Consider the following 18,318-nt stretch of genomic DNA (forward strand, 5'->3'; position numbering starts at 1 on the left):
TCAAATGCTTCCGGTGAATCAGCGCTACAATTTACAAAATTACTATTCGAAAACATTGTTAAAATGTAATATTGTCATTCAAAGAATTATAGATGCCTTCCCTGTAGCTCAGTTGGTAGAGCATGGTGTTTGCAACACCAGGGTTGTGGGTTCGATTCCCACGGGGGGCCAGCACAGAAAAAAAAAAAAAAAAAAAAGTATGAAATTGTAAGAAATGTATGCGTTCACTACTGTAAGTCGCTCTGGATAAGAGCGTCTGCTAAATGACTAAAATGTAAATGTAAAAATAGATTAACATCTCGTGAATGCAACCGCATTGCCAGATTTAAAAATAACTTTACTGGGAAATCACACTTTGCAATAAACAACGTGGTATGCTCAGAAAAATAGGCTAGGCGATACATGTTAGCGCCATCTTGGAACCATCTAAAATCAAATATACTATTGTAAATATTCCCTTACCTTTGATTATCTTCATCAGAAGGCACTTCCAGGAATCCCAGGTCCACAACAAATGAAGTTTTGTTCAAAAAAGTTAGTAATTTAAGACCCAATAGTTCCATCTTGTTAGCGCGTTCCGAAGGCTACTCATAATGTACTGAAGCGCGCGGGACTTGTCGTCACGAATGTGCAAAAAAATATATTTACGTTCGTTCAAACATGTCAAACGTTGTATAACATACATTTTTAGGGCCTTTTTCAACCAGAGCTTCAATAATATTCAAGGCGGACGATTGCATTGTCTTACTAACCGTTTCGGGAACAAAAGGGTTCCCTTGGGCACCCGCGTCATAGTACTAATGGCCCTCCCCCTGTGACCAACTTCCCAAGCCTCTCTTTGGGTCAGTTTCTACCATAGAAGACTCAAACCACTTTGTAAAGACTGTTGACATCTAGTGGAAGCCTTAGGAAGTGCTAAATGATTACAAATATGCACCAATTTGGATAAGAGCGTCTGCTAAATGACTTAAATGTAAATGTTAAATGTAATAAGTCCCTGTGTGTTTCAATGGCAAAGGCTTTGAAGTGATTCCACACATCAGATTTCCACTTCCTGTTAGGATTTGTCTCAGGGTTTTGACTGCCATATGATTTCTGTTATACTCACAGACACCATTCAAACAGTTTTAGAAACTTTAGAGTGTTTTCTATCCAAATCTACTAATTATATGCATATTCTTGTTACTGGGCAGGAGTAGTAACCAGATTAAATCGGGTACGTTTTTTATCCGGCCGTGCAAATACTGCCCCCTATCCCTAACAGGTTAACAGCTTCTACCCCCAAGCCATAAGACTCCTGAACAGCTAATCAAAGGGCTACCCAGACCCCTCTTTTACACTGCTGCTACTCTCTGTTTATTATCTATGTATAGTCACTTTAACTCTACCTACATGTACATATTACTTCAATTACCTCGACTAACTGGTGCCTCCGCACATTGACTCTGTACCGGTACCCCCTGTATATAGCCTCGCTATTGTTATTTTACTGCTGCTGTTTAATTATTTGTTACTTTTCATTTCAATTTTTTTTACTTATCTATTTTTTACTTAACACTTATTTTTCTTAACACTTCTTAAAGCATTGTTGGTTAAGGGCTTGTAAAGTAAGCATTTCACTGTAAGGCCCACACCTGTTGTTTTCGGCACATGTGACAAAATTTGATTTTATTTGAAATTTATGAATTAAAAATCTGAGAACGGTAAGCAATCATTTCTGATGAAAAAAACACAAATGTAAAAAATGTGTGGATATAGTGTTTTGGAACTAAACTCTTCATATCTAAGCATCAAACTCGACTTTAGCTTGATTCCTTAGACAAACATTGAATGTAATTTCCCCAATGAACACCCAATAAAAGAACAAGGCAAGACAAAGTGAATTCATTAAAGAACTCGCTTTACTGTCTCATGGCACTCCATACACATCCATTTGTACATTCAACAAGATTCCCATTCTTTTCAATGCACTTAGAATAACAGAGTAAAAAATAAAGTAATACAGTAACTTGGAACTGTAACTAGGAAAAATGCAGTAACTTGGAACTGTGAAGCAGTAACTTGGAACTGTGAAGCAGTAACTTGGAACTGTGAAGCAGTCAACACGAAACATGACATAATACAGAACATTAATAGACAAGAACAGCTCATCAGTCAGTTGTGTCAGTGCGGTACATGTGGAGTGACCTTCTCTATAAGCATGCTGAAAGTCTTGTTAATTTGTTTACAGAGAAATAGCACTGTATTAGGTCAAACAAAGACTTTGGAACTGTGTTGCAGTAACTTGGAATTGTGTTGCAGTAACTTGGAAATGTGCAATAACTGTCCAGTAATGACGCCCAGTTGACACACATAGGTTTCACAATGCCAACTTCTGCTCTAGCAAGCCTCTAGTGGCTGCAGTGTAGAAGACAACACAGTAGAGGACCATTCATCAACAAACCACCCATTGGTTATACATGGACAATACTGAAGAAACCCATAGCCTGTCTTGCCAATTTTGATCTAGAACCAGGCTAAAGAAACAGAGGTGGACGATAAAATAGATGTTATGATTATGGATCATTCAGCAGTCATAGCTCCTATCTAGGTTCAGGACGAGACCAGGAAAAACTATGGGCTGTAGTCAAATTCTGTGATCAGGAAAAACTCTTGGCCTCATCGGTAGCCAGGGAGACAGCTGTGGTAGACCTGATGTCTCTGTAGTCATCATCCCCCATCATGTGATGCCATGGTGGCCAATGCTAGATAAACGAACACAGTGAACCCCCACACTGGAAACTTTCCTTAGAATGGCACATGCCTGCTCTTCAGTTCAACCTCTAAGACTGGATCAAGCTGGTTTCAGCTAAAAGGTCATTATATCCAAGACATGTCCTACTAAAATAGCTCCCAGTGGAATAAAATAGGTGCAGTGAAATGTCTTGTTTTACAGGGTCAGCCATTGTAGTACAGCACCCCTGGAGCCAATCAGGGTTAAGTATAATTAAGCAATAAGGCACAAGGGGGTGTGGTATTGGGCCAATATACCATGGCTAAGGGCTGTTCTTATGCACGACGCAATGTGGAGTACCTGGATACAGCCCTTAGCCGTGGTATACTGGCAATATACCACAAACACCTGAGGTGCCTTATTTCTATTAGAAACTGGTTACCAACGTAATTAGAGCAGTAAAAATAACACAGCTGTCAGCCAATCAGCATTCAGAGCTCAAACCACCCAGTTTATAACAGGAAATAGAGAATGAAAAAGACATAAACAAGCAACAACTTGTGTATACAAAAACAACATGACAACACAATTAACTGGTTAAAAGGTTCAATGTTTACTAATTAAAACCTTTAACTTCAGAGAGTAGAGTCCACTAGACTATCAAGAGGTGAGGCAATTGACTTCAACATTGCATAGCAAACATACAGTACTGCAGGAGGATGTGCTTGCTAGAGCACAACACTGACTTCATTTCAGAGTACACACTTTATAGAATAGATTATTGCTGTTTTACAGCCGAGAGCCACAAACTGCTATGGTAGCATTGATGGCGATATAGTCTTGAGGATTTCCCTTGTATGAAAAGCATTACTTGCAGTATCCTCTACCGCTGATCTCACAGGCTGGGATCGGTCACAGATTGAAGCGGTCACAGATAGATCCAGAACACCACAACTACCACGAGGAGGCCACCGCCGCGAGGACCTGCACGGCCATGGAGACGCAGGGCACTTGGGCGACGACATAGGCCAGGGAGCGTGTGGGCGCCCGCAGGACACACAGGTAGGCCACTGTATGGAGCACGCGGAACAGGAAGAAGACCAGGAAGTGAGCGCGGGCCACGGCAAGCGACGGGCCAATCAGGGAGTACACAGCCCCCAGGAACAGGAAAGGGAAGATATTCTCCATGTCGTTACGGTGAGCCCTGAAACACACGAGAGAGAATATTACATTTCATGTTTTAGATGTATATTTATTTTACATTAATTGATTAGAAATAGTCATATTTATTATCAAGGATGTATGGATTTTACATGAATAACTAAGCTGTTCGCACTGACTCAACAAGTTGACAAGAATAACTTGAATACACACAACAGCTCTCCACGCTCACACATCTGTTTTGAATCAGAAGGTCATTCCTGGAGCTTACGGTATGGTCGTCTGACTCAGCCGTCTGGCACTGACCCAAGCAGTGCAAAAACCCACTTCCGCTGTGATTACTCCACACACATGCAACTTTCTCCATTAGCCAACATAAGGGAGGGGTTTAGCCTACTGAGTAACAGAAGGAAATGCCTCCATGATCAAGGGGAGTACAAACACACAGGTTTGTTGAGCGTGGAAACCCTCCATTACAAGTCTGTGCGTAGATGCTTATTCAGGTTTATTTCTTTAAGTGAATCACTTCCTCTCTTCTGACTATCACTTAAGAGAAAATTCCTCTCAGGGATTCCAGTCTCTGTCTCTAAATAGACCTATAGAATGTCGCAATGTATGCATGGGCTTTTCAGCAGCTGTCTGAGTCAGTCGTAAAACCCAAACCATGGATTATCAATCATCCTTAAAAAGGCCAAAACAGTTGTAGTGACTCAATAGTATGACTTTTCTTCAGACACCATTTAGACATTCCAATGAAATCAGATGTGCTGAGAAAAAGGAAGAGGATGGCTGTATGTAATCTCTGAGAATTGCAGCATGTTATTAATCTTGCTTTGTTAAGGCTAGCTTTTCCAAACAGAAATTTGCATCCTGTAGCACAAACTCCAAAAAGTTCTGGGACACTAAAGTCCATGGAGAATAAGAGCACCTCCTCCCAGCTGCCCACTGCACTGAGGATAGGAAACACTGTCACCACCGATAAATCCACTATAAAAGCATTTTTCTACGGCTGGCCATGCTTTCCACCTGGCTACCCCTACCCCGGTCAACTGCCCGGCACCCCCCATAGCAACTCGCCCAAGCCTCCCCCATTTCTCCTTCACCCAAATCCAGATAGCTGATGTTCTGAAAGAGCTGCAAAATCTGGACCCCAACAAATCAGCCGGGCTAGACAATCTGGACCCTCTCTTTCTAAAATTATCTGCCGAAATTGTTGCAACCCCTATTACTAGCCTGTTCAACCTCTCTTTCGTATCGTCTGAGATCCCCAAAGATTGGAAAGCTGCCGCGATCATCCCCCTCTTCAAAGGGGGAGGCACTCTAGACCCAAACTGCTACAGACCTATATCTATCCTACCCTGCCTTTCTAAGGTCTTCGAAAGCCAAGTTAACAAACAGATTACCAACCATTTAGAATCCCACCAAAACTTCTCCGCTATGCAATCTGGTTTCAGAGCTGGTCATGGGTGCACCTCAGCCACGCTCAAGGTCCTAAACGATAACCGCTATCGATAAGAGACAATACTGTGCTGCCGTATTCATCGACCTGGCCAAGGCTTTCGACTCTGTCAATCACCACATTCTCAAATGACTGCCTCGCCTGGTTCACCAACTACTTCTCTGATACAGTTCAGTGTGTCAAATCGGAGGGCCTGTTGTCCTGACCTCTGGCAGTCTCTATGGGGGTGCCACAGGGTTCAATTCTCGGGCCGGCTCTCTTCTCTGTATACATCAATGATGTCGCACTTGCTCCTGGTGATTCTCTGAACCACCTCTTCGCATCAAGTACCACTCCAACCAATCAACATCAAGACATGGAAAACTCCCATGGTGTAATCTAAATAGAATAGACCCTTGAGTGTTTGATTATTTTGGCAGAGTTGTTAGGAGTTTCAGATTGATAGGAGTACAGACTGAGACCAGAGAGGAAAAGGCGAAGCAAGAGGGTTTACTCCGCCCAAATCTGTCCACGTTAGATCAATATTTATACTAAGCTATATGGAATTGTTTTAAGAAGGTCATACCAAGGATCATTTAGCTATTTAATTTTGAATTTTAAGACCCCATAAAACAAAAATATTAAAACATTATTTGATGAAATAAAAATAACAATTGGGCCTTACTGTTACTAGCCCATACAAACGCATGGAACAACAGATACTCCCCAAAAAATATCAAAAGGAAGTTTGTTCTGAAGTGTCTGTCCTATATCTGAGAGATAAAATAAATCTTTCCTGATCTTTATTTTATGTATTTAACTCCATATTCTTGCCATTAAACAGTCTCCATATATAATGCCATTAATTTGGGTGACCTTCAGACGAGTCTTGTGAGGGCTGTGGACGTCCTAGATCAAAACAACCAACATGAGACTCTCTGTTTGTGAGAGTCTCGCCTTTGCGCAGAGTCACATTAGTGTGTATGTAGCCCAAACGGTTTGGACGCTACGGACAGAAGTTGGCAGATCGGCTGTACCGACTTCAGACGAGTCTCCTGAGACTTGTGGAGGTCGTTGAGCAAAACGGAGAACATCATTGAGAGTCTCATCTTTCCATAGAGGGGTCATAATAGTTTGTAAGCAAAACCGTTCGGACACTACAGATGATTTTGTGAGAAGACCGATTTTCAGAATGTCTCATGGTCTGACAAGCAGCGCTCTACCTCTGTCACCTTTAACCACAGATGTGGAAATTACATCTCTAGCTTAAACTGACAGATTGTTATGGGGATTTATTGATTATGCTAATTATATTTCCGCGGGGGCATGGAGATCGACAGGGGGATTTAATGCTGTTCTTGGAGAATCTTAATTGGACCTAATTGATGCCAGTCACAGAGCATTCCATTGTATTGTGAATCAGTGCATGAATGCCTGCTCAGCTCATCACATTTTACATCATCAATGAGTCGGAAAGTTCTCAGTGTTCACTAGAAAAATAGTTTTTTTCTGCTGTCGTGGATCATTTCCTGTCTAGTTAAAACAACACAGACACTGAACCATATCCCCGGCCCCAGGATGGATAACAAACGTCAGTGAAATAAAAATGAAAGTGCCACAAATGATCTCTAAAGAGTTCAACCAGCTCCAGGTAAAATTCTCCATTTACATGTTTGGTTGTCACATGGAATGTGGGGTTGGTTGTCACTATCAACATTGCCACTGCCAGTATACAATAAATCCCACGCTCTTTGTGCTTGTGCTAATAAGAGCTCCCTTCGATGCCTCTCTCACACACAAACAGCACACACACACATATTTAGTCAAAATGTCATGTTATTCTCAAGGCATTAAAATGCTGAATTTTGTTAGGAATATAGTTTGATTAAAGAAAAGCTATTGCTAAGACTGTTTTCTATATTGCTTAATTTCCTGTTACAAGAGAAATACCTTACTTGCAAACATTGTGACAACCAACCCCATACTGTGTGTGACAACCAACCCCATACTGTGTGTGACAACCAACCCCATACTGTGTGTGACAACCAACCCCATACTGTGTGTGACAACCAACCCCATACTGTGTGTGACAACCAACCCCATACTGTGTGTGACATCCAACCCAGGATGGGGCTGGTTGTCACAAGTGGACAGAGTGTGTTTGATTGCTTATAACTCCATGTTGGAATAAGACATGAGGATAAAATGAGTCCCCACAAGTATTGAAAGTTACTGGTGCTGAGAAATACACAAAAAAAGTGTGACAACCAACCCGGTCTCCACTACTGTTGAACATTATATTGCTACCACCGATGTCAATAGGCTAGGGCTAGGCTACAATCAAATCTGAGAACAGTAATCGCTCTTCTCACCTTCGGCACCGTTCTACGTCCGGATCTTCTCTGTAGTACTGGACGCCGCCGTGTCTCTGCGCATCCTCTGGGTTAGCGAAAGCCTTCCCAGGAGAGAGAGATCATTCACAAAAACCCTGAACAACGTTTATACAGCGCCGTACTTTACTTTTGTAACTAAGATGTATTCAAACCATAGATCAAATACCGAACTAGCCTAATAAACTGTTAACTGCGAAGTAGCTTACCTTTTTACGAAGCCTGACTTGTCCAGTGATGATTGCTATGATGTACATTTTGATGACCAGGAGAACACTATAGAAAACAAAACAGGAAAAAGCCTCGTTCTCCAACATGATTGTTTGGTATGAGGTGAAGTACTGCTGTGGTATCGTCTTCTGCGGTTGGAGAGTTGCTCGTGCTCACACGGAGTCTAACTGGAAAGTATGGAGCCCCAGGACTCAACACTTTCACTGACGAACATTTTGGAGGGGCTGGTCTGGTGCCTCTCTCTCTCTCGTTCTCTGTCTCTCCCTCTAGCCACGTTTATACACCCTGTGGGTTTTGTGATCTGATCAATGTGGTCCAATCACTATATGATCAAGGTTTGTAACACCTACACATTCTATTCAAATGTGTATCGTACCTGCCCACCGTCTCCACACTGCAATATGTTTGACTGATATTATAAAACAATGATATGAATTCATTTATTTTAATACAATTACTGATGCCATAAGTCAATGCTACTACCTGTCAGTGATTATTTAGGCCTGCATTATAATTTTTTTTAATGGTTTGACCATCCAGATCTGTTTACACATGATTGATATCCAGATATTAATGGGTCCCTAACTACCTCCGGAGGTGGTCAAGCGGATCATGCGTCTTTTAATTGTCGACAGCTGTCTAAAAATGTGGGCATCAAGATCAGGACAAAGGACGCATGTCAGTACCAGCTATACATATTTTTACTCAAGTACTTTACACCACTGCTCTTAACCATGCGTTACATCAGGAACAAAACACACACGCTTTGGTTTGCGAAGTCAGCAGGATGTTTGAACAGGGCTTTTCGCATGGAATTTTCAGAATGCTTGCGTTCGGGATGTTTTAAATGCTGCAGGTTGTGTGGAGCGTGTCCAAAAGGAGGTGTGCGCGCCGAGCTTCAAAGAGAGTCTGAGGAATGAGAGCTGCGCTCCTCTCTCCTGTAGAAAAACTTCTCCATCGATTTATTTTAGCTCTATTATTACAGTCAATTAAGTCGTTACTCAGATATCAGAGTTTAAAACATGACTACATCACTGCTGCTGATTTTCATTATTTCCTTCCAGTGGCTACCCGTCATTCAGTGTTTTGAGCCCTACCTTTGTAGTTGCCTTTTTTTGCATGTTATTTTGACATTAATATGTGTCACATATCAGTTTGCAAACAATAGAAATATCATTGAGTTATTAAAGCCTCATACAAACTTAGTCTCTTTTTGCTTTCTTTAGTAAAGCAGCTCCAAAATGCTGGTGTTTCTGCCTGGCTCAGTGCTTTCTGTGGTGGTGGGGCAGTCAGCGGAAAAGAGGGACGTAGGGGTTGGTAATGTTCTCTCGTTACACCTTGATTGGCTCAGTCTTCTGTCACTAATGGGGACACTACGTCACCGCCAAATCTAAGGGTAGAGCTCGAAAATTCAAGCAAAGTAATACTAAGTGTATGTTGTGTAGCAAGCTGTTAGTATCCCATGTGCCTCACCCTAATAATTTGGTCCCTTTCCCCCTCATAACTTAGCCTACTGTTCTGATTCGGTGGTGCACATGTAGCCTTTAGCCTGTTTTAGAGAAATGCAATCATCAAATATTTTAAGAGCTTTCATTGTCTGCTTATGTGCCCCTTTTATTTATCCTATGGTTCTGACTTGGTGTACAGGGAGAATACTGTAAGAACGGCCTATGTTCTGAATTCTGTCGCTGTACATTTCAAAAGTGCTGAACAAATAGTTATATTAACTATATCTGTCCTAGCTCGCTCGTTAATGTCTTACTCTAAATGATCTGCTCGTCGTCCCCTTATGCCATAGTTTGTACATCTCAATTGTCACTAGAAACCACATTTGTTTAAGCAAGTCAGCCATATCAGCTATGTTTTTTTGAAAGGCAGTAAATGATGCTGAATGAACTGTTTCGCTGCCAGACAAGGCTCCGCTGATAGCCAGGTGTAGCAGTGGTAAGGTGTTGGGACTCTGCTGTTGGGAAAGCTTTATGTAGGCCCTGATAGTTTGTGGGCCCCGTTTGTCACCGTTATAGTGCAATTAATCTATTGTTAAGTGTTGTGTTGTGGCTTTGCTGGCATGCATCTAAAAATATATATTTTTAGTTTGCCCCAAGATTTACATGCTAAAATTGCCACTGTTTCCTTCTAATGAGGGACGGATTTATAATTGAATAGTACTGGATAGCTAGGCCTACTGTCGCCGGGATAGGCACCTGGGATAAGGACTAAGGGATGTTTTTTCGGCAGCCCTTTAAAAAGGAAGCAGCGAAACGTGGGGGCTGCCTGATCTATAATGAATTCAATAAATGTGAAAGACTAATCAAGAACAAACTAGTCTTTGATAGGCTAAATGAGTTAAATGAGCCCAGTAAAATCAGGATGATGAGGACCAGAGAAGGTGACAGAGAGTTTAAAAGGGCAATCTGCAATTGTTACATCCAGTTTTGGACTTATTGATATACATATTGATTCTTTGAAGAATATACCTTATAAATGCCTCATGAGCTTAGTTCAACTGTCCTACCCCATCAGAGCCCAAAATATAAGCTTGTTTTACTCCCATGTTTGTAAACAATGAAAATGTTAACAAAGACTGTATAGCTTCAAAACATAGTTAAATAATTTTGATATCATGGATGGTCAGTCTTTGCATCCATAGCTCTGTCTATGTGTCTGAAAGTGGTTACATTTTTCCAGGCCCATCCCTCAACTGTTTACCAAAACGCAGGTGGGTTGACCACTTTGTTATTGTTTCAATTAAGGACTCTAGCTATGTTTTGAGGCTATATACAGTGTTTGTTTACACTGACATTGTTTACAAACACTGGAGTAAAATAATCTAGGGTAGGACAGTTGAAGTAAGCTCATGATGGGGTGCTGGTATGGTACAGCAGTACTGGGCTGGTGTGGCTGTGCCTTCCCAGTCCACCACTGGGCTTATCTCTGCTGGACATAACCTTTGTTAGTAGCAAATGAGGGCGGAAAAACAGCAGGAGCGGGACTTGAACCAGCAACTTCATGGTGCTATGGAGCGCTGTGCCAGAAAATCTGTTCAGGATGAGCTAAAGTGGCCCCCGAAAACCCTGGGTTGACAATGAGAGAGAGGTCTCTATATCCTTCTCAGAGACCCTGACAGAAATATACAAAATACACATCATAACACTAACACAGCCGTGTGTACAATCATCACAATGCAGACATCCAAATTATGTCAGTGTTAATAGACTGGTGTTTACCAGAAATGTCAAACTTGTCAACACCATAGCTCTCTAATTGACGTTTGGCAGAATAACTTGTTGCATTTAATGGTGACTGTTTCTCCTGCCATAAAGGGCCCTAAGGTCCTTCACTATTAAAATAGAAAGACTCAAAACACCATCATTGTGTAGTGAAACCATGAGAAGTAGTGTACCTAAGCTGAAATCTGGTGTTTGAATCTAAACCCAATGGAAGTGTTCTGATACACTGAATGGATTTCAAAACAGAATGGAAGTACTCTGAAACACCCAAAGTGGTTCTTCATTCTGAATCATTCTGTTTTTAAGAGAGGTTTATGAAAACACATTTCAATGTTTCAGTGCATGTAAAAGACAGCATCAAAATACAAAAACAATGTATAATGGCCTGTCTCTCTAATTCAATAAAATGCTTTATAGCATAAATATTGATTGATGCTGATTTTCAGTAGATATTTTTATTAACATTTGAAAGAAAACACTGGATGGTTTTTTTCCCCTAGGGTAGACTTTGGCACTTATTACAGGCTACAGTTGCCAGGCCCATTGTGACATCATAAATAATGTACAACTGTTAAATCCAAATGTTTGGGGCTATGTAAGATAGCAGATGTAACAAGAGGTAACGTGTAAAGTGGGCCTTCATCACTGGTATTCATGTGAGAAGGACAGAGGGTGGATGTGAACAAGGGTCTCCTGCTTGTCAAAAGACTGCCTTAGTGCACTCTGCCAGTCTTCAGGACTAAATGGTTATGCTGAGCACATGGGGCCCGATTCAAAGTTGAGATAAGTAGACTTAACATGGACTCAAAACATGGACTTAAGTTCATCTTAGATCAACTTCCCACTTGGTACACACTGTTTTAATCAATGTTGTTTTCACGTCATTTCAATGAAATGACATTAAACCAGTGTTTAATAGACATCTGTGCCCAGTGGGTTATCTTAAGTCTGAATAGGCCCTCTAGATAATACTTCATTTTTTCTGTGCTTTGCTTATTAAAAACAGGAGGAGACAGAGAAGGAGTGAAAGTTGGAAAGGTGGAAGTGGGAAATAAACCATGAACTGCTGGGGCAGTAAGATGGGAGTCGTTTCTTTGGAATTTGACCCACTCAACCACACAGCCAGGAACCATGTGAGGAACTTGGGCCCCAATATCAGAAGCAAAATCTGTACTTTGAACAATGTGCTGCCGTACTGTTCAGAATTCACCTGGTCTGCAGCCTGGAGGTGGAGAGAAGGCATTCGTGGTAGGTACGCCTTCTAGCAAACTCTATGGTCAAGTATAAAAACAGGCAAGTTTGCAGGCACCTCCCCTGTATTCGGGTCCTTCACAAATTCGGACAGGTGAGAGCACACCAAACGCACAGACAAAACTATCCAAAATAATCAAAGAAACTATGGATCCGTGCTATCTGGTATCCTTGGGATGGCCCTACCCCATTGAAGTTTAAATTGAAAATAGTTAAGGTTAGGGTATAGGGTAGGGACGTAGAAAAGGATCTCGGATAGCACTGACCATGAAATTATGTGTCAAGGAAAACGTGAGTAGAAAATGTTATGCTGGAGGGTAAAAGCGTTGGGCCAGTAACTGAACGGTTGCTGGATCGAATCCCCGAACTGACAAGGTACAAATCTGTCGTTGTGCCCCTGAGCGAGGCAATTAACCCACTGTTCACCGGGCGTCGACGACGTGGATGTTGATTATGGCAGCCCCGCACCTCTCTGATTCAGAGGGGTTGGGTTAAATGCGGATGACACATTTCAGTTGAATGCATTCAGTTGTACAACTGACTAGGTATTCCCCCTTTCCCTTTGACACTGAAGGAAACAGAAAAGGAATTCACTCAATAAGAACAATGCTAATAGAATAAATCAAACAGCCATTTTGATTAATTGATTAGTTTTCAAATAAAATAACATTTTATGCGTCGAATACAAGTGCAGACTACTTTGAAATGCTTACTTACATTCCCAACAATGCAGAGTCAAAGTAAAAAAACGTCAAATGTTTTTTAATAAAGGAAATGGTAACAAATATAAAATAACAATAACGAGGCTACGGTGCCTTCAGAACACTTGACTTGTTTTTTTCTTCCAAATTGGGTTGTTATATCCTGAATTTAAAATTGTTACAATTTAGATATGTCACTGGCCTACAAATTATAACCCATAATGTCAAAATGGAATGTTTGTTTTTAAAATTTAGCAAATTAAATTAATAAAAAATTAAACCAGAAATGTCTTTAGTCTAAGTATTCACCCCATTGTTATGGCAAGCCTAAATAAGTTCAGGAGTAAAAATGTGCTTAACAAGTCACATAAGTTGTTAAGGATTCACTCTGTGTCCAATAAGAGTTTAACATGATTTTTGAATGAATACATAATCTCTGTACCCCATACATGCAATTATCTGTAAACTCCCTCAGTCCAGCAGTTAATTTCAAACACAGGTGGTGCTGAATTTTTTGCAGCGCTACAGACTGGTTGCCACCCTACAGATGGCTATATCAGTCCGCTAATACAGGACTTGTAAAGGCTCAGTGCACTACTTTTGTGGTATTTTTTAAAGATTTCTATTATGGTATTTTTCAGGGGGTGATGCAGCACCCTCAGTACCCCTACTTCCCACAGCTATGACTGTATATACAAGGAGTACCAGTACCGAGTCTATGTGCAGGGGTACGAGGCGGTAGTGATTTAGACAGGTTACCTTGGCGTCCTTGGGCATAGGGACTATGGTGGTCTGCTTGGAACATGTTGGTATTACAGACTCGGTCAGGGAGAGGTTGAAAATGTCAGTGAAGACACTTTCCAGCTGGTCAGCGCATGCTCTGAATGTGCGTCCTGGTAATCCGTCTGGCCCTGCGGCCTTGTTAATATTGACCTGTTTAAAGGTCTTACATCGGCTATGGAGAGTGTGATCACACAATTGTCCGGAACAGCTGATGCTGTCATGCATGGTTCAGTGTTGCTTGCCTTTAAGCGAGCATAGAAGGCATTTAGCTCGTCTGGTAGGTTTGCGTCACTGGGCAGCTCTAGGCTGGGTTTTCCTTAATATTATAGCATTTGATGATAATTTAATTATGCACTCATGTACTATCATTATTGCTTGCTATATGTCTGTCTCCCTGCAACAAAAACATGCATACATACTACGTTACCCACCGGCTGGCCAATCCTAACCAAATCCAATCAAGACAAGAATCAGACTAATGCCACCTGAACTGTCAATATCATCTAACTCAACAATACTGTGATTCAATCCATCTGAGCAACCTTTCATGGCATCATCTGAATATAAAGACACAGTTTAAATGTATTAGCATAATGGATGACTGGTAGATCATATTGAGCCCTGGGCTGAAGTTTGTAGAAGTTCTACTGCTAACATTAGCAGTCATTGCCTGCATTTATTTTTCATGAATGTGAAATATAAATGCAATATTTGTTGATTTTTGAAGAATATTAATGATAATTAACTTAGTTCTTTGAACTCAGTATACACGTGAAAAACTTGTTCATGTTTTGTCATTAAGCTTCTAAATCCTGTCTTTTAAAAGTAATCTTGGACGAAATGATTCATTTGTGCTTTCACACAACTATATTTTCTTGTCCTTTGTTTGAGAATACTGTACATTTGACCTTTTGGAATGACCAATGAGGAGTTTATAAACATCATACAAGAACATGGAATATACAATAACGGGGGGGCTTTCATTTACAGTATTTGGAAACTCCAAAAGTAGGGAACTAATTCTGCACAAGACAGGATTCAAAACACCATCAGTGTTAAGTAGCTTTAGAGAGAGGAAACAACACACATTCTGCACTACATTGGACTCAAAACACCATAAGTGTTTTCAATCTTTTCCAGGTTAGTGCTCCCAGTCTCTGGCAAGGTGCTGCACAACTCCTGACTCTGTGGTGTTGCAACACACCATGTCGTGTTTCAGAACACCTCGGGATGAATTTTTTTAGTACATCTTAACTCTGTCTCAATACCCTCACAACCATGTTTCAATACTCTAGCAACATTAAGGTTTCCTCTGCTTTAGGCAGCTCAGTTGCCACTAGTTTTGTTACAAAGCACTTAATTTTAAGTATTATATGAACTGTTCTAAGATCAGTATTCACAATTTTAATATTTTCCACAACCTGACTGAAAACACTGATTTGGTGTCAGTTCCTGTGGTTCTTGCTGGCCAAGTCAAACCACTGGTATGGTTAAGTGACTTACAGTTCAGTTAGGGAGTGCATGCATTTTTTGTAAGTGTTTTTGATCCCTGCAGGAATTGAACCCATAACCTTGGCCTTGCTATCACCAAGCTCTTACCAACTGAGCCACACAGGACCATACAGACAGTGGTCAAGAAACAACTACTGGATTATGTTCATGGTGTTACTGTTGGCTTCATCATTCTTTTATGAGAACAAAATGTTCCTATCCATGAAAGGAGAGTTGGTTTTCTTTTTTCTCTGGCTCTGAATCTCTAGCCTTGTTATTAGTAGTTTAACCAGGCTACAGGACAGAGTTATGTGCGTAGCTGCACAGCGTCTGTACACATCTTTGCCAAAATAGGGGCTGGTGTTGTATAATATACAACAGCTTTTCCCCTCACCCACATTAAGAGACCAACGTCAAGGCATTCCTAAGCAGTGTGTTCAGACTGACACACTGGAAGAGCCTTAAAAGAAAATCTTAGACAAGACTGTATAAACAAGCTATGGTAGTAAGTAAGCTGTAATAAGACACTGACAGCATTTCAATGTTAGATTTATTGTAGACTGATTAGGGCCCAGAGTGTTTCACTTGAACTGACCTGGAAAAACTCCAGGTGCTAGTTATAGGCAGGGTTGGGAAGGTAACTTTGTAAATGTAATCCACCAGTTACCTGTCCAAATGTTCTGCTGGTAACGTAACTGCATTACAGTTCTTTAATCAGATTAGATGTAACTGATTACATGTTTCTCAACAACCCTGGTTATAGGCTATATTTTCCTGGTCAGGTCCATAGTCAGAAAAAACTCCTGGCTGTATTGACACGGTGAGTGTGAGTCTTGACAATAAGGCCACATCATTGTGGGATGTTTTGAGAGTTCTGAGAGGCTTTCTAATTCCCCCTATAGAAAAAATAATAATAATACAGATGAGAAATCATTAATACTGTAGAATGAATACAATGTTGATTAATAATGGACATTTGAAATCACTCACATACAGTACGGAGAAAAATGTATGAAATGTATGCATTCACTACTGTAAGTCGCTCTGGATAAGAGCGTCTGCTAAATGACTAAAATGTAAATGTACACAGAGGATTAGCCAACGTATTTATGTATTGTCCATTTTCTTTGCAGATTACACGTCTTTTGCTTTTAACCCAACCCCCCACATACATGCCTGAGGGGTTGGAAGCCAGGGTCAGTCACGGTGCAGTAACTATGGAGCAGATTTGGGGGTTAAGTGCCAACCGTCCGGTTTCTGGCCCGCCTCTCTAGGCTACCTGCTGCCCAAGTGTCAGTCATCCGTCTCTTGCCAGTCCATGGTGAAGGAGCTGCCGGTGGTGCTGTTGTCATCGCTGTTGTGACTGTTGTCAGCGCCTTGGGTAGGGCAGTCTGTTCCATGGCCCTGCGGCTGGTTCTCCTTACCGACACGCTCCACATGTCAATCAACTGGGAACACATGGCACAGCCCATGGTGGCTTTATGGAGAGAGACAAACACACACGGTGGACTTGACACACAGTGGAGGTTAGATGCTGATATATACACACACACGTTATGTCAAGTGATGTCACTCATTCACAGACACACACAGGTAACCATTAGATACGTGATGTCACTCTCACTTAATCAGACAGACATGACAGAGTCACTGACACGCACACTTCTTGCACACTGGCATAGTCTGACTCAGGCCTCGAGAGAGCGAGCGTGGACTCAGGCCTCCAGTGAGAGGGGAGCGAGCGTGGACTCAGGCCTCCAGTGAGAGGGCGAGCGAGCGTGGACTCAGGCCTCCAGTGAGAGGGCGAGCGAGCGTGGACTCAGGCCTCCAGTGAGAGGGCGAGCGAGCGTGGACTCAGGCCTCCAGTGAGAGGGCGAGCGAGCGTGGACTCAGGCCTCCAGTGAGAGGGCGAGCGAGCGTGGACTCAGGCCTCCAGTGAGAGGGCGAGCGAGCGTGGACTCAGGCCTCCAGTGAGAGAGCGGCGAGCGAGCGTGGACTCAGGCCTCCAGTGAGTGAGCGAGAGAGCGAGCGAGCGTGGACTCAGGCCTCCGGAGTGAGCGAGGGCGAGCGAGCGTGGACTCAGGCCTCCAGTGAGTGAGCGAGAGAGCGAGCGAGCGTGGACTCAGGCCTCCAGTGAGTGAGCGAGAGAGCGAGCGAGCGTGGACTCAGGCCTCCAGTGAGTGAGCGAGAGAGCGAGCGAGCGTGGACTCAGGCCTCCAGTGAGTGAGCGAGAGAGCGAGCGAGCGTGGACTCAGGCCTCCAGTGAGTGAGCGAGAGAGCGAGCGAGCGTGGACTCAGGCCTCCAGTGAGTGAGCGAGAGAGCGAGCGAGCGTGGACTCAGGCCTCCAGTGAGTGAGCGAGAGAGCGAGCGAGCGTGGACTCAGGCCTCCAGTGAGTGAGCGAGAGAGCGAGCGAGCGTGGACTCAGGCCTCCAGTGAGTGAGCGAGAGAGCGAGCGAGCGTGGACTCAGGCCTCCAGTGAGTGAGCGAGAGAGCGAGCGAGCGTGGACTCAGGCCTCCAGTGAGTGAGCGAGAGAGCGAGCGAGCGTGGACTCAGGCCTCCAGTGAGTGAGCGAGAGAGCGAGCGAGCGTGGACTCAGGCCTCCAGTGAGTGAGCGAGAGAGCGAGCGAGCGTGGACTCAGGCCTCCAGTGAGTGAGCGAGAGAGCGAGCGAGCGTGGACTCAGGCCTCCAGTGAGTGAGCGAGAGAGCGAGCGAGCGTGGACTCAGGCCTCCAGTGAGTGAGCGAGAGAGCGAGCGAGCGTGGACTCAGGCCTCCAGTGAGTGAGCGAGAGAGCGAGCGAGCGTGGACTCAGGCCTCCAGTGAGTGAGCGAGAGAGCGAGCGAGCGTGGACTCAGGCCTCCAGTGAGTGAGCGAGAGAGCGAGCGAGCGTGGACTCAGGCCTCCAGTGAGTGAGCGAGAGAGCGAGC

The 18,318-nt window shown here is 42.9% G+C and overlaps 2 protein-coding genes across 10 annotated transcripts in view; both read right to left on the reverse strand.

Annotated features, from left to right (window-relative positions):
* Nucleotides 1-1,883: 1,883 nt before the first annotated feature.
* ptges (prostaglandin E synthase) lies at nucleotides 1,884-8,250 on the reverse strand. The gene is made up of 3 exons (XM_014141285.3): nucleotides 7,912-8,250; nucleotides 7,685-7,767; nucleotides 1,884-3,917 (listed from the first exon to the last, which is right to left on the reverse strand). Exons 1-3 carry the CDS (start codon nucleotides 8,017-8,019, stop codon nucleotides 3,668-3,670), a joined length of 441 nt encoding a protein of 146 aa, XP_013996760.1. The 5' UTR covers nucleotides 8,020-8,250; the 3' UTR covers nucleotides 1,884-3,667.
* Nucleotides 8,251-15,922: 7,672 nt separating this feature from the next.
* Nucleotides 15,923-18,318, reverse strand: part of usp20 (ubiquitin specific peptidase 20) — a 69,860-nt gene continuing 67,464 nt past the window's right edge. For 8 of the 9 annotated variants that reach the window (XM_082956130.1, XM_082956129.1, XM_082956136.1 and 5 more), the window contains one exon: nucleotides 15,923-16,866. The gene's annotated coding sequence lies outside the window, so the exon portion shown is untranslated. The remainder of the gene's footprint in view (nucleotides 16,867-18,318) is intronic. The other variant, XM_082956128.1, reaches the window with a different exon arrangement.

The sequence above is a fragment of the Salmo salar genome, chromosome 01, assembly GCF_965601325.2.
Source record: "Salmo salar chromosome 01, fSalSal1, whole genome shotgun sequence".
Taxonomy (NCBI): Eukaryota; Metazoa; Chordata; class Actinopteri; order Salmoniformes; family Salmonidae; genus Salmo; species Salmo salar.

What these genes read in the sequence shown, in the direction of transcription:
- ptges (XM_014141285.3), bottom strand. Translation starts at nt 8,019, where the DNA reads ATGTTGGAGAACGAGGCTTTTTCCTGTTTTGTTTTCTATAGTGTTCTC. An exon ending in AAGTCAGGCTTCGTAAAAAG is followed by an intron (nt 7,768 to 7,911) that starts GTAAGCTACTTC and finishes TCTCCTGGGAAG; the next exon opens with GCTTTCGCTAACCCAGAGGA. An exon ending in GACGTAGAACGGTGCCGAAG is followed by an intron (nt 3,918 to 7,684) that starts GTGAGAAGAGCG and finishes CGTGTGTTTCAG; the next exon opens with GGCTCACCGTAACGACATGG.